Consider the following 24,369-nt stretch of genomic DNA (forward strand, 5'->3'; position numbering starts at 1 on the left):
TTTATTGTTATAGATTTTGTGGGAGATCAGTGTGAAACGGATAATGTTAATAACTGTACAGCTGATACATGTGCATCGGATGGTTATTGTAGAGATAAGATTGACAGTGCTGAATGTATTTGTAAATCATCAGCATCTACACAACCAAGGTACGGCAGTCATTCAGTACAACACTATGTGCACTAAATAGTCTGGCAAATTCTATCGGAGACGAAAAGTTGTTATATGAGATGAGGATATCTGACAATTCAAAATTTGAATGTCACTAGATAAGGGAAAACGAACAAATTAGAAAAAGTCCGTGCATTACCATGTTTTATTAAGTATAGAATGAATAAAAACAAGTGAATGTACAGGATATTTCTATTTTTCTCGTTTTCTCTTATCTAGTGACATTCAATTATTTTTCGAATTGTCAGATATCCTCACAAAGTCTCAAATAACAACTTTTTGAGAGCGCGCGCGAGAGAAGGGGTTGGGGGGTAACGTCACTAGGTCATTTTGGGATTAACCTCTCTCCAAAATTCTTAAACCTACTCCTTGTCACGTTCAAGCGATGAATGGAAACCAGCCACTTGACTCAATGACAATACGTGTTAAACCACTAGCTCCCCCCCCCCCCCCGAGTATAAAGTGGTCGGTAATACTAAAGTGGTGGTGGATCAAGGTTTCAATGTATAATGCCAAGCTTACAACACGCCGTGTGTGCTTCTACATATAGTTTGCGGGGGAAATTGAAGTAAACCCGTGCGTGAAACTTACGACTCGCTTGCGTATGTTGGGCACCGTAGAAGATTGCAGATAGCAGACTGGCTGTAGAGACTTCTGGTCCTGCACATACAAAAATTTCACCCGGTTTCCTGCGGCTGATCTGCGAACTACTATCAAACCCTACGGCCCGTAGGTGTCAAAACACATATGGCGGGTTGTGGGCTAGACTTTAAGGAGCTAGCTCGCTAATATTTGGAACATAGAAATTCACAAAAATGCGTCGCAACGTATATAATAATGTAATATTAATATATATAAAGTGATTTACATCAATCGTTTCTGTTTTTTACTCTAATTTCTAATACGCCAGAAGTCTCAATGGGATGGCAATCTCTGGCGTATGGTTATTCCAGTCTACACGGATAGTATTTATTGCGCATTCTGTCCAGATAAGAATCTTGCGTCACCGTTTGACATGACTTGTGGAATATATCTAGCCTCATTCTTCGAGCCCCTTGTTACAAATGGCACTGAAACGCATTATGGTACACGAATGTGTACCAATGGAAACATGTTTATTTTGTCTTAAACATTGGTTATCAGAAGCAAATTTTTGCCCGCTAAGATCACATCATCAGTGTTGATTTAAATTGACAAATAATTCGTGTTTTCAATGCCCAAGACTTTGGATGATATTGCGTTAGAGACTTAGCTACTTTAAGATTTGATTTAGAGAATTATTCAATACAAATAACAAAGTATTAGTTCTGACAGAGCGAGGTTTATTAATGGCTTGGTAGGCGTCTCTAGTTCTGACAGAGCGAGATTTATTAATGGCTTGGTAGGCATCTGTAGTATTTTTGACGTAAGTAATCTTGCTGACATGTTTTTAAAATACACTTTCATATTTCTCTAGTGGGGAGGGGACATATAAGTGGCTGTTTGACCGATATTTTAATCTTTGAATTGACGATTTTAGTCGAAATCTTTAAGCATTACTCGAGAACTTTGATAATCATTTATTCTGCTTTTAATTCATCATAATCCGGCACTGTTTTCCGATCTAATTTTGTAATGTTTAGTTTGATTTATGTTTTTTAATTTTTTAATGTTTTGTTTTTAGATGCGAGTTAAAAGCAGATCTATGTGATAATGCGTGTGTTCGAGGTACTTGTGAGACGTTTGGAACTATCAGATTCCAGTGTATTTGTCCTCCTGATTATACAGGTGATCGATGTGAAACAGAAATAAGTAAGTTGTAACAATTGTAACTCAGGTAAAGTATAACAGTAATCAAAGGCCTTGTCCGTGGTGGTTCGGTGAATAAGACGTTGGCTCGCTAACTTTGACATCCATTGTTCGATCCCTGCGTTGGTCGAGAAAGTCAATCTGGATTTTCCGGCGTGGTAACCTTTGTCAGTGGTGTAGTAGGAAAGAGGACCTGGCTAGGTACAACGTATAGTCGTTCGGATGTTACAAAAAAAACCCAAACAGTTCCCGCTTACACATTGGCGTACTAGTAAAATATCACTTGGCAGATGGAATTCGACATAAGAGTAGGCCATTGCGCCGCTTTCCGGGGCACTATATGGGGTATGCCCATCTTCATTAGCTCAGTCGGAGTTATCTCTGGAAGAGTTAGGCAATATTCTAATTACCAACAAAGCTGGTTCACTGACAGAGAGGGGTGGGGTTTAACGTCCACTCGACACAAACTAGGTCATTTCGGGACTAACATATGGTTAATTTTATTTCAATAATTCGCTTACGCGTATTGGTCTTTAGCAGAGAGAACCGGAGAACCCGGAGAAAACCCGCGAGTTTGGACAATCAACCCTACCCCTTGTCACGTACAACCGGGGAATGGAAACCACGCAAGTTGACTCTATGACAGACCTTATGATACAACGCGCACGTGCTAACCATTCGGCCATCCAATCCCCCGATTTTAGTGGAAAACACTAAGTATACTTTGAGAATTATTTATTCTGCTTCTAATTCATGAAGTTGTAAATAATGTAATGATATAAACTCTCTGTTTTCTGTAGAACAATGTGATTTAAATCCCACCGGATGTTTACATATGGGTGGTTGCTATGAAACCCCAGGAACTGGTACCTATATGTGTAATTGTACAACGGGTTATAATGGTGATCAATGTGAGATGGTTAATCCACAATGTGGACTTACAACATGTAATAATGGGGTGTGTTATGAAGATAATTCACAACTAAAAACAGCCTGTCTTTGTGAAGAGAATTATGAACGAGGTAATGGAATTAAATTATAATTGACAAGGATATTGGATAAGATTAGATAGAGAGCTGACAATTCTCACTATAAATTATAACAAACAAGGACATTGGATAAGATTAGATACAGAGCACACTCTACTAGTTACAATATAGATAATGAAAACAGAATATGTTTAAAAGTTCAGTCAAATTGCTCCACTCTGAACCGACATATTCAAAATTCAGTGTTAGGCTAGTCTCGTTCGTCATAACTAACGTTAGCGCGAGAATAAACAAAGTGTCGATTATCCATTTTTAAGTTAAATTATCCATCACAATATGTATTCAAATCCACTAACTTCGCAGGCTAACGATGATATCGAGAGTTGATTATGGCCTGGATTGGATAAGTTAATTAATATCTAATTGATAATTTGGATAACATTTCAGGCCTAAAGAAAGACCTGCAATACGCAGATTTAGCTCTTGCATAATGTATGTTTAATTGGGGCATTCATCCATGCAATGCATATTTTAAAGGTATCTGAAGTACTGGGGCATCATTAGGGGTGCCCAAGGACAAGAGAATATTTAAATTTCAAAATGCCTTAGAGGGTTTTTGGATAGCTTCATCTTACAAGTGTGATCTTTATCTAGGCTACATTTCATCCATCAAATAGAGACTTGGTGGCTCATTGAGCATAACCATGGCTAGCTTACCTGGTGGTCCCGAGTTCGATACCTGTATTCGGCGAGATAGTTCTTCGGGATAATACTGCGTTGTTCCTCCTTGTCAGTGGCACAGGATCGACGTGCTGAAAAGGGACAGCGTATTGTCGTTCGGATGGTACGAAAACCAGAGGCCCGGTGTACACATTGGCGTGTACGTAAAATATCCATTGGCTGTTTGAAATCGTTATAAGTGTAGACCGTAGGGCCGCTATGCGGACAAAGTTTCCCTTATTGCACTTTGTATGGCGTATGTCCTTCTTCATTAACCCAGTCGGAGCAGAACAGTAGGACGCTAAACTCCATTTCATTTCTATCAAATATTACACAATTGTCACTTGACATCATCGGTATTAATCTTCTATAATTTCTACAAAGAATTTGAACATTTCTCTTAATTACTATACTAAAATACCTTGCATTCAAAAACTGGGAGGGGCAATAGCACATACTTATGGCAAAACAGCAATTAAATGACGTTTTGAAGGGTATTCTCTCAATCGTACATAGTTAATAACATTGATAACGTTGCGAGAATACTCCTCGAAACAGCGCCCAAATATAGTAGTAGCTGTTTTCTATAAGTATGTCTTATTATCGATATCTTTCAACAGCAATTTGTCCAGATGTATTTTATAAGAGCTAAATCTGGAGACGCCTGTAAGCAATTCTCTTGATCATCGGATGACCCAGATGTAAATGGATTTGAACACCCGCGAGATCTAAAACAATAACCATAAAATGGATAATCGAGACTTGACAGGTACCGGTACTACTGCAATAAACGACCAACTTTAAATTTTCAGTCGTAACTACGCCTAGTAATTTGAATTAAATTTTCAATATATTCATTTTTCATTATCTATTTTTCAACTGTTATAGATAGAACGCCCAGCTATTTATCTATAACTGTAACATTTTAATGGGGGCACTCTCACCGTTACATTAACATTTTGTTTAATTCAGGAGCTGACGGTTTATGCAAGTTGATAGATGGCTGTTCACCGAGTCCGTGCAGCAATGAAACAGCTTCATGTATGTCTTCTAATGGTATGGCCGTATGTACTTGCAACCCGGGATACACTGGTTCTATTTGTCAGCACCCTACAGATGAATGTGACCCCAACCCATGTGAATTTGGTGGAACTTGTACGGACCAACATTTAGCCTTCAGCTGTAGCTGTATGTCGGGATATACAGGTTCGAATTTTGTTATTATGAGAGAGAGAGAGAGAGAGAGAGAGAGAGAGAGAGAGAGAGAGAGCGGAACAAATAAATATTGGGTGTTTTTTTTTACAGGAACGACATGTGAACGTAACATTGACGAATGTGTATCTTGTGATCCTACCAAGACTGAAATTAGTATTGATGGTATCAATGAATGCACGTGTAAATGTAAAACGGGTTACCAGGGAATGAACTGTACGGTAAGTAGTAAGTCAGTCTGAGCAGAACAGTAGGACGTTAAACCACATTTCATATTTATTCATAAACTCAGTTGGAGCAGTACAGTAGGACGTTAAACCCGATTTTATTTCATTTATTCATGAACTCAGTTGGAGCAGAACAGCAGGATGTTAAACCACATTTCATTTTATTTCACGTATTAATATCATTTATACTGATATGTAAGGTAAATATTTATACGGTAAGTAGTAATTCAGTTTAAGCTGCACGGTAATGCTAGGTTCTTACTGTGTTGCGATATGATTTTCCCTGTTGAGTCCACGATCTGGTACGTGCAGATACCCTCGGATACGTTTCGATACGATTGCTACGACTGACCACAATATATGATAAGACCCGTTAGATATGACGTAAGTTTTAGATATGACGTGTATAATTATAGTAAGTGTTGCATATGACGTGTATAATTATAGTAAGTTTTAGATATGACGTGTATAATTGTAGTAAGTTTTAGATATGACGTGTATAATTGTAGTAAGTTTTAGATATGACGTGTATAATTATAGTAAGTGTTGCATATGACGTGTATAATTATAGTAAGTTATAGATATGACGTGTATGATTATAGTAAGTTTTAAATATGACGTGTATAATTATAGTAAGTGTTGCATATGACGTGTATAATTATAGTAAGTTTTAGATATGACGTGTATGATTATAGTAAGTTTTAGATATGACGTGTATAATTATAGTAAGTGTTGCATATGACGTGTATAATTATAGTACGTTTTAGATATGACGTGTATAATTATAGTAAGTGTTAGATATGACGTGTATAATTGTAGTAAGTGTTGGATATGACGTGTATGATTATAGTAAGTTTTAGATATGACGTGTACGATTAAGAAGTAGTTTTAATATTTTTACAGTGTTAAATATGTTGTTTATAGGAAGAAGTAGATGAATGTTTACAGTTACCCTGTGAACATGGAGGTACGTGCATTGATGGACAGGCTGATTATACATGTAACTGTACACAAGGTTGGACTGGTAAAAACTGTCAAACACAAGTCAGTTATTGTAATGATACGGTGTGTAATTCTGGTACTTGTTACAGTCTTCTTGATAGTTTCTTCTGTAGGTGAGTAGAATATTGATACAACTCTAGTCCCCACCCCCAACCCCGCCCCTCTCTCTCTCTCTCACCAGTGGTACAGAACGGTGAGCCTGGCAAGGGTCAACATATAGTCGTTCGTACGGGAAGAAAAATTAAGCTCCTGTGTACACATTTGCCTGCACACGTAAAAGAATCCCTGGCATTTGGAATTCGATATAAGAGTAAGCCGTAGTGTCACTGTCCGGACACAATTTCCCTCGTAGCACACTGTATAAAATTAGGTTTATCGTCCTACTGTTCTGCTCCGACTGGACTAATGAAGACGGGCATACGCCATACAGTGTGCTATGAGGGAAATTTTGCCCGGACAGTGGTGCCAACAGCCAAGGGTTCGCCAATGTGTACACGTTACCTCAGTTTTTCGACCCATCCGAACGATTAGACAACTGCCCTTGACAGGCCCTCCGTCCTGAACCACTGACAAGGGGAAACCACTTCGGAAAATCCTCGGCCTACATTAGCCTACCGTAGATTGCAGCATAGATTGACTATCTATCAATTCATCAAATCTTTATAAATCCTGGACGAAACGGAACCATTTTGAATCTGATATTTTCGTTAGAGATTCACCTTTTACAATATTATAGTTTTCAGGGGATTCGTATATGCTAAAATCCCGCTCAGCGAATTACTACTCAACGAATCGAGAAATAGGATCGTCAAGGCTAGAAACTATCTTACGTGACAAAATGGTGGTGATCTTTGGATCCACGTATTAAAGTCTATACTACCTACCAATGTAATTAATAATTTGTTGAACTATTTTGTGACAGGTGTGGTTCGGGTGTAACAGGTACTCTGTGTGAACAATCTTCTGGTGTGTGTGATAAAATCGACCCATGTGCTACTAATGGAACTTGTACAGAACGATCGGGCACAGCCGTATGCATGTGTCAAGATGGTGAGGTTTTTTATTATCTAAAATGTAAATTGTGGCGGCCAAACCCGCGATTGAAGATAAATACGTTATTCCCATGAAATTGTCCCCATATATATACACATATATGACGTCCACCAATCCCAACAAAGAAACTAAGGGGTCTTCTAGACATGGCCAAACCCTTTCTGGGGTGGTTTTGCTGTAGTATTATATCAACCAATAACACATTTTACAGTAAATATCGCTTGTGTGATAACTTTCATATTCGACTGAAGGATATCTTCTAGGTGATATCATATTCAATCTATATCAAGGTAATAAATAATATATTCTACTTGTCTTTTTTTATATCAAAAAACGACTCGTAGGAGATTCTCTATATACGCATGACAGTTGTTCGAAAGGAAATACCTGGTAATTAATCAAAGGGAGGAAACATCGAAATGGTACAAAAATGCTCTACAATATAACAACAAAATGGTACAAAACAACAACAAAAATGCTATACAAAACAACAACAAAAATGCTATACAAATTAAAATGCTAAAATGCTATACAAAATAAAATGCTATACAAAATAAAATGGATATACAGCCAAAATGTTCTACAAACCAACATGCAATACTGCCAAATGTTTATTATTGAAAATGTTATTTTTGTGTCTCTTGTTCAAACAGGTTATACTGGTGACTCTTGTCAACTGGTAAATACCGCCACGTGTCCTGGTGGTTGTGGAAATGGCGGAACATGCAATAACGGGATGTGTGTCTGCCCGTCAGGTATGTACTTTATATTATGATACTTTATATTATGATACTGTATAAATAGACGGTTCATTAAAACTCAGATCATATTGGCGCGTATCCAGAGCTGGGGTGCGGGGGGTGCTGCTTGCGTAGAGAATGTTTTTTTTCCTACATTCATTGAAATAACGCGACTTTGGCTCACTCCACTGTAATCCTATATATGTATGCACTCAAATATTGTCTCTAAGCTCCTGAATTGATCATATTTGTGATCCACCTTGGGCCCCGGCGGCTCCCATTCGTGAACACTGTCGAGCTTCGGGCGTGGTTTACAATGAATTAAGGGAGTTATATCACTGCAAACAACGCTAGTCTGCGATGTCACCCAAAGTGGAAGCAGACGTAAGTTAGATTTAATTATTCCAGTCAAGGTTCACCGCTGACGTCACCTTCCTGGCAGAGCGGACAGATCTACATGTAGTGAAGGTCATCAAAGTATAAAAAACGAAACGAAATAAAACTGTGTTTAAGAGAAGGGGCACAGCCATTAACAGAGTATAAATGTATTATGTCGGTGGCTCAGCGGTTAATGCACTGGCTTTCTAACCAGAATGTCCCCGATTGGGTCTTGATTTGGTCCAGAAAGTATTACATGTTAATGATTTGTTTTGTGTCTAGTTTCAATTTAATCTTTATTGTTTAATCTTTATTCTTCACTTTTTGTGTTATATTTTACCCTTCGTGTCATATTTAATGGCGGCCATCTTTGTTTAATATCTAATATGCCAGTGTACAACGTTTCTGAAAAGTTTTTTATTATTATTGCAGCTTTTACTGGATCGATGTGTGAAACATCCACCGACTCATGTTCTAGTTTATCATGTCCACAATCTACTACATGTACCATTACACCACGTGGTGCCTTCTGTTTATGTCCTTCAGGACAAGTCATGACGGGAACAACTTGCAAAGGTAAATTCACCACTCGAATATTAATAAAACTCTTAATTCCAAAATATGTCAGTAATATCTAAAGGAGAAATACCGTATACTGATCTTTTAGTAACTTTTAAAGAAAAATATTTGTCTTTGTATTAAGCAAACGTATACAAGCTTAACGGCTTGACGCGTCGTTTATTCCCCCCCCCCCCCCCAAGAAAGAAATTTCTTCATTTCTGTTCGATATTTACAAAGTTATGATAACAGGCTGCAGCCATCTTTACAGGTAATAAAGAATGACGATGGGTCTAGCTTGAATCGAAGACGGGAGATTATCGAGCACTGGTATTTTGATTATGTTTTCTGAGTACATAGCTTGGAATAAGCTGTGAGAAACTTGATATTTTAGCGAAAATGAGGCACCTAGCCTTTAAGCCAATGGTGTCTTGTAAAGTTATTTTTGTATACAATTTCTACTGTATTTTTCAGCTTCTAACAGAATGTACGATTTGTTGATAGACCAGCGAGTAAATAGAGAAAGGCCTAGAACTCGAGTACCCATAGCTTTCAGTACGACAACAGGATTAACTGTCATGTTCTGGACTGCTGTATTGACTCAGGACAATAACAGTACTATTTTCTCTATCAGAGACTCGTAAGCTTTTATAACTCAGTTATTGTTTTCATGTTTATTTGTACTAAACATGCATAAACATATCCTTCTATTGTACTAAACATACATAAACATATCCTTCTATTGTACTAAAAATAAAAAGTTTTATGACTAATAAAACGCACAGTGAACGTAAACATGTATCCAGGATTGGTAACGGACCTAATGCTTGGGTGAAATCTAAAACTGACCCAGTGTTAATTAAATGAAGAATTACGTATTGTGAAGTCTGAAAACCAAAAAGGTTAGCGAAATAATTGATGTATTCAACTCAATTCAATTATATTTTTTTTAACAGCAACACTAACACAACGATGATAAAAGTAAAAAGTGGTGCTGTTTATTTCAACAACGGTAGTAACACAGTTGAAGTGGAGCTGAAAACAGAATTTCTTCAACAAGTAAATCTTGACAACGGGAGATGGAATCATGTGGCGATAACATGGCAATTGACTGGAATGATTATCATTAGTGTTAATGGTATTGGTGCTAAGACAGGCATGTTACCATTCATGGCACCAAGGTAAACATTATAGCTGAACTGAAGATTTACGCTCTATTGTCCTATCAGGGGTCGATTATATTATTGTTTTTCTTTTTCGAATTTTAAAAAAATAAAACAGAGTGATTTGTTGTGAGTTAATAAATTATTCCGAGATACTGTCATCTACGTCTCATATCTCACAATTACTGTCTCACAGGATACTGTCATCTTCGCCCAATGTCTTACAATTACTGTCTCACAGGATACTGTCATCAACGTCTCATATCTCACAATTACTGTCTCACAGGATACTGTCATCTTCGCCCAATGTCTTACAAATACTGTCATAAATACTCTCATCTTCGCCTGTGTATGACAATTACTGTCATATTCGTCCCACAAAGACGAGACTGCAGAATGTTTCCAATATGCTGTGGATATATAGAAATAAATCATAACAAATTGGAATTAAAATGTTATATCTCTATAGTTATGTGGTAATATTATTGAAATCTTCTCGGCTGATAATCAGTCAACAATTAGCTGTACTGTGGTTTCTCCTCTGTTTTCAGATGGCTTGATATTTATTATGGAAGTGAAGAGTCGCCATTTTTTGGTTACGTGTCTAGATTAACAATATGGAAGGAATTATTAGAGGCCGATATTTTACAGACAATTTCAATGATTGATGCTAAACCTAATAAAACTCTAGCATATGATTGGTTGGATCCTACTGTAACTAGGTCGTCATATCGTATATCACCAAGTAAAGTTAAAATGGCCCTCTGTGAAAATGGCATTTATGATGGTTGTTCTGGTGAGTATTATTGTATTCAACAATCACGTCAACGTTTTAAACTGGCTCGATGAGTAGAGCATTGGCTCGCTTACCTGAAGGTCCCGGGTTTGATCCCTGTCTTGGCTGTTGAAGTTCATCAGTATTTTCCGGCGTGGTTCCCCTTATCAGTGATGCATGACAGGGACTCTAGCAAAGGAAGACATAGATCCCTTGAAGTTGGAATTCGATATAAGAGTAGGACGTTAAAACCTATTTCATTTCAACTTCTAAATTACGACAAACAATATCTTTTGTAATGTAACATTTTCTAGATGAGAGTAGACATGATAATGAATCTATCACCAGAGCAAATATAGCCAGTCCCACAACACAACACGTGGACATTGAAAACATAAACACCTATCAAATCAAGTGAATGAAACTGTGCGCTATTCGTAAGCCTCCATTTAACCATTGGCCCCGAAGTTACGCACGTTTCACTTATTGTAGGTTTTGCAGAGAAATGATTATTATTATTTATTATTATATTATTATTATTATTATATTATTTATTATTATATTATTATTATTATTATTATTATATTATTTATTATTATATTATTATTATTATTATTATTATATTATTATTATTATTATTATATTATTATTATTGTTATTATATTATTATTATATTATTATTATTATTATTATTATATTATTATTGTTATTATTATTATTTATTATTATTATTTATTATTATTATATTATTTTATTATTATTATTATTATTATTATTATATTATTTTATTATTATTATTATTATTATTATTATTATATTATTATTATATTATTATATTAGTATTATTATTTATTATATTATTATTATTATTATTATTATTCAGTAAAAGATAAGAAACCGCCGATGGTTCAAAGTTGCAGTACAAGTAATCTCAATATATCATCAAGCCAAAGATCGGTCACATTAACAGATGTAGGAACCATTCCTACCTTCTCCAAGGGAATTCTTCATTTTATTGATTTAGGTGGTAAGTTTTGTTTTAAATTCATTTAAAGGGGTGTTGTGTGTTGCTTGAAAGGGCCTAGCTCCTGTTATATCCAGGGGTGTTGTTTGGAAGGGCCTAGATCCTGTTATAACCTCGGGTGTTACAATAAATTATGGATTAAATTTAAAAAAAAAAAGTTCTCCATGTTAGAATCCAATCTTTATTACTCGAAAGGGAAGAACTAAAATATACGGGAGGCATCTTATAATTACATAAAGATAAGGTTCGCACCACAATGATATTCAATATCCATTGCAGTTTAGCGAGCGAGAGAGAGAAATGGGGTTAAGCGTTCACTGGACACAAACTAGGTCATTTCGGGACTAACACATGGTTCAATTTTATTTCAATAATTCGCTTGCGCGTAGGGGTCTTTATAGCAGTGGAAGGAAACCGGAGGACCCGGAGAAAACCCACGAGGTTGGACAGGCGAACCTACTCTTTGTTACGTACAACCGGGGAATCGAAACCCCGCCAGTTGACTTAATTTGCAATTTAGCCTTCAATTTGTTCATCTGCATGTACTCATTTCCGTAGATGGAACCGAATACGCTTGGGATGTTCTTGTCTTCTTCATGTTGCTGTACCTTGTTGTATTATTATAAACATTGTTTACTTGTAGCTGGAGCACTAACATGGGGATCTTATGATTTTGTGCATGTTTCAAAAGACGACAACAATAATTATGCGCAGTGCAGCAGGAAGTTAGCAATTATGGGTTAGTAGGGTTTTTTTTACTTAAAAAATAAAACTGCTTAAGTTTGTGTTAAAATCCCTTAAAATCCTCTACCTAAGAGCTGAGCAACTAACTCAATATTTGTCATACGTTTTCAAACAACATAAACCCGCCAGTCGTCATCTGAAAATGGAGACCGGTGTCCAAACTGTATTATACGATGTCTTGATAAAACCAGACTTTAATTTATAAAAATAATGTGTAGGTGAAATTAACCCTTCGTTATGAAGTACAGCACACGGGTTATTCACTGTATATACCTCTAAAGAAACGGGAATCCATTATCAGGTCGCCCAACGAGAAAACTGACCCGAAATCTTAAAAGGGTTAAGTGTCCGGATAAGCATTTTTGACGTTCACGTCCTAACGACTCAATATTTTGAGCTAAAATTTTGAGACGGAGTAAATAAAACATTTCTCTATATTTGGGTGCTTAAATTTCTGTTACATTATTAGGGTGAGTTCAACCGCTGCCTTGGCAGAGAGGCGAAATGGTAGAGTTAACATATTTATGTACCGTCTTGATGAGTTCCTGTATATATTCTAAGTACCTGTATTGCTGTTGTAGTTATGTAGATGTGTTGTATTCTGTTCCAATGTAAATAAACCATATATTAATTAAACTAACCTCTGTTATCACTAAGAAAGTGTTACAGTGATTAGTTACATTTCATACGTACTCGTACTTTTATTTTTGAGACTCTGTTCAAATTGGGATAGTCCCTTTAACTACTTATTTATGGTTTACTAGGTTATTATTTCACTTAATAACCTAAATATTTATGGTTTACTAGGTTATTATTTCACTTACTAACCTAAATATGGTTTATTAGGTTATTATTTCACTTAATAACCTAAATATTTATGGTTTACTAGGTTATTATTTCACTTACTAACCTAAATATGGTTTACTAGGTTATTATTTCACTTACTAACCTAAATATTTTTAGGTTAGTATGTTTTGTTACTTAATACATATTTATGGGATAGTAGGTTTTTTATATTTGAGAAATTAGTTGATTTATCATATTATTTATAAAATTTGGGAATTGATGGGTCATGCCATTCTCCACACAAGTCTCACTATCCAGATTTCAGCTCTGTCGTAGACTCGCACACTACATCGGGTGACCCGGAGGTTATCGGTCGCGTTATCAATTACATAATGAAAATGGCGTCCGTCAGAAACGTTCCTGGCGTTATAAATACTTATAGGAGCTAAATCGCTAATATTTGGGATCTAGAAAATTGACACAAATGGGTCGCAACGCATATAATAATGTAATATCAATGTTTCTGTTTTTACTATACTTACTTTACTATACTTGTTTTTCTTTGAATATCAATAGGAAAATCATGTCCACGAGAAGGTCTAACAGGTTCTGAGTGTTCTATAAATGGATTGAATGGTCAATGTTCTGGTAATCAACGTTCATCTGTACCGTCACCTAATATATTTACATGTAGTGCTGTTGGTTCATACAATCTAGAGGATTGGAGACAGAGAGTGACAGTGCCACCTTGTGGAGGTAAATATAATTATTATAAATTCAAAATTTTGAAACTTTCCTCGCGTGGACAGGCTGAATTTTGAAACTACTTATACATGCATATAGTGTCAGTCGCAGGACAGAGGGTCTGACAAAGGAAAGTGTATAGTCGTTCAGTTGGGACGAAAAAACGACCTCCCGTGTACACATTGGCGTGCAGGTAAAAGATCCCTTGACAGTTAGAATTCGGTGTAAGATTAGGCCGTAGTGCCGCTGTGCGGACAAAATTTCCCTCATAGCACACTGTATGACGTATGGACGTCTTCATTAGCCAAGTCGGAGCAGAAAAGTAGAGCGTTTAACTCAATTTCATTTGCTAAAGGAGTTATCTACCTTACACCATTTATTGTTATTTGTTTTAGATACATCTGCATTACAACTAACAGTTACCATCGTTTTACCATACCAACTACAACTTGATTGTGTACCTAATACTTATGAGAATGTTTTCGATGGAGCTATCCGGCAGAAGTTTAACGACATTAAAGCCGACTGGCCTATGACATGTTTGAACGATTGTAGTAATGTTCAGATTACTTCGAAATGTGGTGTAGGGGACAAGATTCAAACATTGGATGCTACCGTGGTGGTATCAGATCTACCGTAAGTAAATACCCACATATATCTACTGTCTGTTCATACCTACAATAAGAACGAAACCATGTCGAAATTTAGACTTCTACTTCTATTGTAAACATTGTAAATGTCGGGAAAACATTGTAAATGCTCTACGTGCCAGGTTCGTTGGGATGTTTGCTCCAATCTGTTCTATAAAACTGCACCACATCTTTATTTGTATAGTACTGTCAGTAATGTATAGTACCAACAGATCTATTCATTGGATCCCAGTGAACCCTCGAGTTAAGAGGGACCATGCCTTATTCCGGCTCTGGTCAAGGTGTATAGTAAATCTCAGGTAGATAATATTTATAAACTATTTAACATTATATTTTTTATAAACTATTTTACATTATATTTTAAACTTTATTTTTATAGCACCATGGTAAATAAATCGGATAATTCATTGATGTTGATGCCAACTGAAGTGTTCACAATAATCACCAAGGAAAAGGATACTTTTGCATTCCCTGTAAGTACACCCATATTCATCGTTGAAATTTTAAAGTTTCTGGGAATCATAAAAGTATAAGCTTGACCAAGGCCCGTGAGGGAGGAGGTTGGTGTGTGTGGGGGGGGGGGGGGCTCAGCTGGACACTTGTTGGTATAAATTAATAAAACAATACACTGTTACTTGATCGTAAAGTAGAAGAACTTTGGTGGATACGTAGTGCAGTATGTCGGATTAGAATCGAATTCCAATCCCTTTACGCGCGAGACTCTCGTCACCGCCAGGATATCCGGGCTTCCTTCCGTTTGGATCAAGTTTATGTGATGAAAAATTTCCGTTAGATATTTTGGCGTCTAATTGTCACGATGTTTATTTTCTCCATTTGTTTGTTTGCTTAAAATTTCCTGTGAAAATGGTGTACATCTGATTATTATTACCTCAGTAAAACTAAAATATAGTAGGCCTACATGTATTTGGTATGTCATACGTTGTTGTCTTAAATCTCAATTTCTGTGTTTTAGCAAAGACCCTTCAGTTACACCTCCCCCGACTCACCCCTCGCCGAGTTGCTTTTCCCAGGGACGGGGCGAATTGTCGTGGACCCTGAGCTTGACAAGGGACGTTTATTTTTATGTTTTGGTTTCAATTCTTGGCTTAGGAAAGTGTCGATTTTTTTCTCGGCACATTTACTCATTAACAGAATGATTAAAATAACATGTCTGCTGTTTAATTAAAATGTCTATTTTCAAAAGACCTTCAGCCTGGGAAAGGGGGGGGGGGGCGGGTGTTGATTCCTTGCTCTTCAAAATCATTGGGTTTTTTTTCTTTTTCATTGTTTGGTAGTAAATATAGCCAAAAACTAATTTAGACATTTGTAACTTTTCCCAAAATGCTACTGAATTCCAATAGAATAAAGTAAATGTTTATTAATAACTACCAGCGTATAGGCGGATCATCTCTACAGAAAGCAATGGCGACTATAAATGGTATAGGTTCTTGTCCAATGGGTTATACTGTACAACATGGAGTATGCGGTAAGTCTATTACCTTCCCATATTGTTAAATAGTTTCATATAATATAAACAACTTAGTGTAGACAGTCTCGAACCTTAATTTTCATTGGTTGTATTATATAGTTCAAAGTTTGTCAGAACGAGGAGACCAGGATGCAGTGATGTGTATAGAGTGCGTGGGGAGAGTGGCCCCGGAAATCCTTGTCCAGAGGGAATCCAAAATGAAATGAAATCGGGTTTAACGTTCTACTGTTCTGCTCCGTGATCCGACTGGACTAATATAGACGGGCTTACGTCATACAGTGTACTATGTGGGAAATTTTGCCCCGACAGCGGCGCTACGGCCTGGTCTTATATCGAATTCTAACTGCCAAGGGATATTTAACGCCCCAACGACTAGACAGACGTCCTTTTGGGGAGGGCATCCAATCAAAGAATGAAATTAAAATTAAGGATTTTTTTTAAAATTTGAAATTATCGCAGCTGTCAGCATTGGTGGATAAGCTAACCTCCTTAATTAGGATAAAAAGTTTATTTTATTTGTTACGCCATGTCAATACTAGGCCCTATTTTATCTGTTGCGCCATGTCAATGTCAGGCCCTATTTTATCTGTTGCGCCATGTTAATGCTAGGCCCTATTTTATCTGTTGCGCCATGTCAATGCCAGGCCCTATTTTATCTGTTGCACCATGTCAAGGCTAGGCCCTATTTTATCTGTTGCGCCATGTCAATGCCAGGCCCTTTTTTTGAGTTATGAGGATATACAATCAAACTTCTACACTTGGACAATTTCAACATGGCGGATTAAGGGAATTTTTATTCACATTATTATTTCAGTCCAATGTGGACCTGGATCGTATTATAATTCAACAAGCATGACCTGTCATGTTTGTCCTTTTGGCCATTTCCAGTCAGCTTCCGGTAATACGTCATGTAACGCGTGTCCAAATGGACAGACAACTCTAGCCGAGGGAGAAACAAGTCTTAGTGACTGTGTTGGTAAGTATTTTTTTATTTATTTGCACATAGGCGGCGTAGGAGGTAATGGGGGGGGGGGGGTGCGGTGCAGGCAGACGGATAAAGTGAAAACAAAAAATATTATTTCATCTAGTTACCAAAATAAAGTGCCCGAAATCTAATAAAAGACTTATTTTCGTTTTCTTTTGAATACCACGAATTTGTACTAAACTGTCTATTGATTAAAACATTTGTCTAGAGCCACTCTACTTTGTGCGACATTTTTGGGGCATCGATTATTATTTGTGAATGCAGCTGTGAAAATCTGATTAGATGGTTGGAATTCAGGTCAGCATAGAGTGGGATTTCGGTTGCAAAACGATTGGAAACTTTGAAGTTGCTTCATTGTATTTTATTGCAATAGAATGCTGCTATTTAATCTCTATTTATTGTATTGCAGTAAACTATTGCTATTTATTCCCTCTTTATGTTGTATTGCAGTAAACTACTGCTATTTATTCTCCTGATGATTTTAATGCAGTAAACTATTGCTAATAATTGTCTTGATGTGTTTTATTATAGTTAGCTGTGCCGCTGGTAGTTATTATAATTCAAGTAGTTCTAGATGTACTCTCTGTGCTAGAGATTTCTACCAACCACTGACTGGAAAGGACTATTGTAATGCATGCCCTCTTACAAAACGAACCAAGAGTGAAGGTTCAACTAACGAAACTAGTTGTTCAGGTAACTACACATACTGATATTCCCGGTGGTGGCTGAGAAAATTCGTCTGGATTTTCCCACGTGGTTCCATCTTGTCAGTGGTGCAAGGACAGAGGGTCTGGAAAGGTACAAAAAAATCCGATGTCCCGTGTATACATAGGCATGCATATTTCATTCCATTTCGTATATTATTATTCAATACTAACCGATTTATTAAATTAGAAACAAGCATAAGTTAACAAAATCATTTAAAAACCCATCAAGATATTGTCTTACATTTTGAAGGTATTTTTTTTTTTAAAAAGTATTTAATAAAAAAAACCTAACAGCGATTATTGGGTGAAATAGATTACACAGGGAGTCGTAAGCGGAGTTGTTCAAAGCAACGTTTAGGGGTTATTTTGTAAACAAATACAGGATGCTTCGTCACAATAATATGGGTTGTTCCGTCGAAATAATAGATTTTATTCCGCCACGAAATAATAGATTTTATTCCGCCACGAAATAGAGATTTGATTTTTTGGGTTGAAATAGTACCAATTGTTTCGAACAAATAATCATAATTAATCGATTAACTAATCGGGATGGGTGTATCTAACTAATAGGGCTTGTTTTAGGCAACTACTAACGATTATGAAGTGAATTAATAGAAACTGGTCTATTGATTGTGTCATCGAACTAATAGATGTGGTTCACTGGAACTAAAAGCAATTGTTCCTTTGAACTAAAATTGTTCCGTTAATATTGTTCCATCGAACTAATAGGAATTTTTCGAACAACTAATAATGATCATTCCGTGAATTGATAGAGGTTTTTCTTTTAGGTAATATATATTGTTCCGTCGAACTAATAATGATTGTTCCGTTAATAATGATTGTTCCGTTAATAATGATTGTTCCGTCGAACTAATAATGATTGTTCCGTCAAACTAATAATGATTGTTCTGTGAACTAATATTGATTGTTCTGTGAACAAATATCTTGTTGCCACAAACTAATGGAGATTATTCTGTGAACTAATATCTTGGTTTAATGAACCGATAGAGGATGTTCCGTGGAACGAGTGTGCTAATGATGATGATTTTTATTATTATAGATGATTGTCCAGATGGCCAGGAACTTACAGATGAAGGGTCGTGTATTGAATGTGCCCAGAATTTTTATCGTACAAGATCAATCAACGACCAATGTATACAATGCCCTGGTGGAAATGTGACGTTGAGGAATGGTTCATTAACTGAATCAGATTGTATCTATCGTATGTACATTGTCTTATATGTTAAATAAACCCAATATAGTCATCCCATCTCTTCATCTTTTACTAATGATTGACTTCTGGCTCCCAGAGCACACTAGAGTAGTTGTATATTTTTACGTTTTCATTAGCCCAGTCATTGCAAAACAGTTCGGCGTGAAACTCCATTTTTATTTTATTTTATTTTTATTATTTTAGCTATTAAAGGTAATAAAAATTCTACTTGATTTTGTATTTATATTTTCCAGCACCGTGTCCGCCCGGTCAGTTTATAGATATAATGGAACGCATATGTAAACCTTGTGAACACGGTACATATCAACCCGACAAATGGATGACCAACTGTACAGCTTGTTCTACCAGTTACTCTACACGTATGAACGGGGCCAACGATAGCTCGCAGTGTGAATGTAAGTATCATTCCAACTAAATATCGTTGATATGTATTTATAAGAATGGTCTTTCAGATGAAACGAAAAACCAAAGTCCTGTGTACACATTGATGTGCACATAAAAGATCCCTTAACAGTTGAAATCCAAGATAAGAGTAGGCCGTAGCGTCTTCAATAGTCCAGACGGTGCAGGGGGGGTGGATGGCTGAATGGTAAGCACGTGCCCGCTGTATCATAAAGTCTGTCAGTCAACTGGCGTGGTTTCGAATCCCAAGTTGTACGTGACAAGGAATAGGGTCGCCTGTCCAACCTCGTGGGTTTTCACCGGGTCCTCCGGTTTCCTCCCACTGTTATTAAAGACCCGTACGCGCATGCGAATTGTGGAAATAAAATTGAACCATTATGTTAGTCCCGACATGACCTGGTTTATGCCGAGTGGACGTTAAACCCCATCTCTCTCTCTCTCTCTCTCCCTCCCTCTCTCTCCCCATTCGGTGCCGAAAAGTAGGGCATTAAGCCCAATTTAATTTAATTTTATTTATAAGAAAAATAAGCTGCTATCTCCATAAGCGACGGCGTGGCAGTCGGAGAAAGTGGGAGCCAAGTGTGGAGAGAGAGGGAAGTACGTCGTTAATTTTAAAGTAGGCTACGTTGAATTGTGATTGTAGTCCACGGTATGCAGTTGACACTAGTTGTCACACTCGTTGGAATAGTTTCCAAATTTTTCTTTTTGAATTGTCATTTAATTAGGTGTGGATATGCTGGTTGTCATTTTTCTTAGAAATATAGACTTGCTTAATTCAATAATTAATATAATTATTTTATTGTTTTATTACAGTTGCCTGTCCTGCTGGTTCTGAGGGGAATATTACTGAGTGTACCGAATGTAAACGTGGTTATTTTAAATCGGATGAACAATCACAGGTTTATGGTGCTTGTCTCCTTTGTTCTGATGTTACCAAAACAACAGTAGGAACGGGTAGTACGATGGCCAGTCATTGTAATATAAGTAAGTCATTTTATAATATGGAGGTGGGGGCGGGTGGTTTATTTGTCTAACGTTTGCGCTTTAGATCCGTAGGTCTGCCATCAAGTCAAGTGGGTATGCGCTTTAGACAATAAGGCCTGTTATTGAGACGGGTGAGGGGGTGGGAATGTTCTCACGTATGCGCTTCAGACCATAAGGCCTGTCATTAAGATGGGGGAGGGATGGTAGTTGAATGATCTAACGTATGCTCTTCAGACCATAAGGCCTGTCATTAAGACGGGGGAGAGTTGGGTAGTTGAATGGTCTAACGTTTGCGCTTTAGACCATAAGGCCTGTCATTAAGATGGGGGAGGGATGGGTAGTTGAATGGTCTAACGTATGCGCTTTCGACCATAAGGCCTGTCATTAAGACGGGGGAGGGTTGGGTAGTTGAATGTCTAACGTTTGCGCTTTAGACCATAAGGCCTGTCATTAAGATGGGGGAGGGATGGGTAGTTGAATGGTCTAACGTATGCGCTTTCGACCATAAGGCCTGTCATTAAGACGGGGGAGGGTTGGGTAGTTGAATGGTCTAACGTATGCGCTTTAGACCATAAGGTCTGTTATTGAGACGGAGGAGGGTAAGGTGTCAAGTGGTCTAACGCGTGCACTTCATAGTATAAGGTCTGTCATTGAGTCAAGGAGTTTCGAGTCCATACTTGTACGTGACAAGGAATAAGGTCGACTGCCAAACCTCGTGGGTTTTCTCCGGATTCTTCGGTTTCCTCCTACACACAATGGAATTAATTAAATATATAATTGAACCATATGTTAGTCCTGAAATGACCTAGTTTGTGTCGAGTGGATGCAATACATGTAGTTAAATCTATACTAATATTTGTGACTGTCGTTTGTCTGTCTGTCTGTCTGTTCCGGGTTGGCGGCTACACTAGGTCTGCCCCGAGTCTGAAATTTGGGGTATAGGGGTAGCTCGGAACGGGGAGTAACATAGGCCAGGTGTCGTTAGTCTACCACTTCCGGTTTCGGAGTCATGACCCCCGAGCGAAGCCGGGTATCCTGCTAGTACATAATACTACAGACAGCAGAACCACCTATAAACATACAGAACAATTAGTCACTTCTCCCCCACCCCAACACAGCCACATTAAATAAGTTCAGTGTCACACGTGATATCTCACTTATATCCAGAAACCTTGGCATTTCGAATTGGACGATGTGCAAGCGAAAGCGTCGCTGATCGGGGGTCGAGTTAAATATCCCTCTTCATTAGACTGGTTAGTACAGTAGGACATATATAAAGATAAAAATCACTAGCTTACTATTGTTTTTTACTTTAGCTATTTGTCTGGCTGGTAATCGACGATTCCCAGACAATAACACGTGTGGTGCCTGTCCTATTGGATATTACCAGGAAAAGGATCTACAGGATACGTGTATGCCATGTCAGCCTGCTGATAAATATACAACAATGACTGAAAGGGCGGATAACTCTACTCTATGTAAATGTAAGTATTTATTGTTTCTTTTTAAAGCAAGATATGTTTTTGATGCATTTTAAATTAAGTCCAAATATTGTTCAGTTCCAGTCAGTATTTGCAGATATTAAATGAATTGCAAATTTCGCAACATTTGCCATGCGCGCGAAATCACAAGGTCTGTCATTGAGTCAACTGCGTGGTTTCCATTCCCCGATATTACGTGACAAGGAGTTGGGTCGCCTATCCAACCTCGTGGGTTTTCTCCTAGTCCTGCGGTTTCCTCCCGAAAGCGAATTGATGAAATAAAATTAAACCATATGTCAGTCCCAAAATCACTTTATTTCGAGTGGACGTTAAGCTATTTCTCTCTCGGTTTTGATAAAGAATAGCCCAGGTCCTCTGACAGTTGGAATTGGATAAAAAGTAGACTGCCATTGAAAAATGTCTCATCAAAGCACACTGAATTGCGCATGACTTCTTCCTTGGCCCGATTGCTGCAATATATACTATTCAAAAAAGTAGGGGATATTTGATTTTGGGGGCATAATACTAAAATATGCAAATGACTACGAAAAAAGTCACTATAGAACCTAACAGAAGAAACATTTCCAGTTACATGTGACGCCCAAACGCACCAATAGCTACCGCATGGAATGCAGGTGATGCTTGGGATCATCATGGGGGTCCAACCCAAGATTTGCACGACTCTGACTTTGAATGTTACAGTCATTGAATTCCAGGGTGGAAACATCAGTTTAATTGTTTTAGTGACCAGAAAACAAATTTTGATATGCGTCGGCTTACCCAAAATGAAAGGTTACGTGCCCTTGGCATGCTACAGATCGGCACAACACAGGCGGTTGTGGCGCGGACGATGAATGTTTCTCAGTCTGTCATAAGCAGGCTATGGTCCAGATACCGTGATACACAATCTGTACAGGACAGACCACGCTCAGGTCGACCAAGGGCAACAACTCAAGCCTAGGATCGATTTATCCGTACCTTGGCCTTGAGAAATCGTGTCATCACAGCAAATCAGATCAGCGCTCGTCTTCAAACAGACACTGGTGTGAGAGTGAGTGGCCAGACGATTCGGAATCGACTGCATAGGGGTCACCTTCGCGCCCGACGTCCTCGCGTGATCCCTTGTTTGAGAGATCATCACATTCAGGCAAGACGTCGTTGGTGTAGGGATCGTCAACACTGGGATAATCGACGCTGGAGCAATGTGATGTTTTCAGATGAGTCAAGGTTTACTGTTGATTTTTTGGACAGACGTAGGAGGGTGTGGCGTCGTCGAAACGAGCGCTCCAAGACGTTAACGTCATCAGACATGATCGATTTGGGGGTGGTTCTGTTATGGTGTGGGGAGGCATCACTGTTGCTGGAAGAACGGCTTTACATGTTGTTGCAGGGCGTGTTACAGGTCAGTACTACCGGGACAACATCTTGGCAGTCCATGTTGTGCCGTTCGCACGACGTCATGGCCGCCGTTTCATCTTCCTGGATGACAACGCAAGATGTTACAGGGCCAGGGTCGTTACAGGTTACCTCCAACAACAGAACATCACCACATTACCTTGGCCAGCACTGAGTCCCGACCTCTCCCCCATCGAGCATGTCTGGGACATGCTTGAACAGAGGTTACGTCAACGTCAACAACGTCCTGCCAATGTCCAAGAACTTGCTGCTGCGTTGCAACAGGAATGAGACAGTCTGGACCAAAATGACCTTCGACGTCTCATTAGGAGTATGCCACGTCGGATCAATGCTTGTTTGGCAAACAGAGGAGGATTTACCCGTTACTGACTTGGTTGTGATGCTGTGGTAACTTTGCTGTTTGACCCCGGGTATCATTTTACCCTTATAATGGTCAGTCTGTGCCTTACTTAATCTAACGATCATTTGGAATAAATCGATGAATGTGAACTTCATTTCATTTTGTCATTTGTTTCTTCGTCAGTTTCATTAGGTGACTTTAATAACACTTAAAAATCAAATATCCCCTACTTTTTTTGAATAGTATATAACGTAAAATCCTATATTATTCCATTTAATTTGTATTATTGTGGTTTGTTCTTTCGTTCTAGATTAAACTATACGATATGGATTGTAATCTAATCCCTCGATATTTCAGAATCATCAAATTAACTTGAAAATTTAGTCACTGTTTTGATTCTTTTAACAGTTTACTGTCCAGGTGGAAAACAAATATTATCAGAATCCGGGGAAACTTGTCAACTTTGTCCAAGAGGAACATTTAAACCTGACAATCAGCCTTTTGCTAATTGTACACCTTGTTCCGGTGGTATGACAACAAACATGGAAGGTGCTAACTCATCAACACTGTGTTCAATCAGTAAGTTCATTGTGTTCAGTCAGTAAAT

General features: G+C 37.8%; 1 protein-coding gene across 1 annotated transcript in view; it reads left to right on the plus strand.

Annotated features, from left to right (window-relative positions):
- LOC130010652 (sushi, von Willebrand factor type A, EGF and pentraxin domain-containing protein 1-like) overlaps positions 1-15,114 on the plus strand; it is a 38,045-nt gene extending 22,931 nt beyond the window's left edge. The window contains exon 13 of the mRNA XM_056098423.1: positions 15,104-15,114. Coding sequence (XP_055954398.1) covers positions 15,104-15,114 — 11 coding nt within the window. The remainder of the gene's footprint in view (positions 1-15,103) is intronic.
- The last annotated feature ends 9,255 nt before the right edge of the window (positions 15,115-24,369 follow it).

The sequence above is a fragment of the Patella vulgata genome, chromosome 2, assembly GCF_932274485.2.
Source record: "Patella vulgata chromosome 2, xgPatVulg1.2, whole genome shotgun sequence".
NCBI classification, from domain to species: domain Eukaryota; kingdom Metazoa; phylum Mollusca; class Gastropoda; family Patellidae; genus Patella; species Patella vulgata.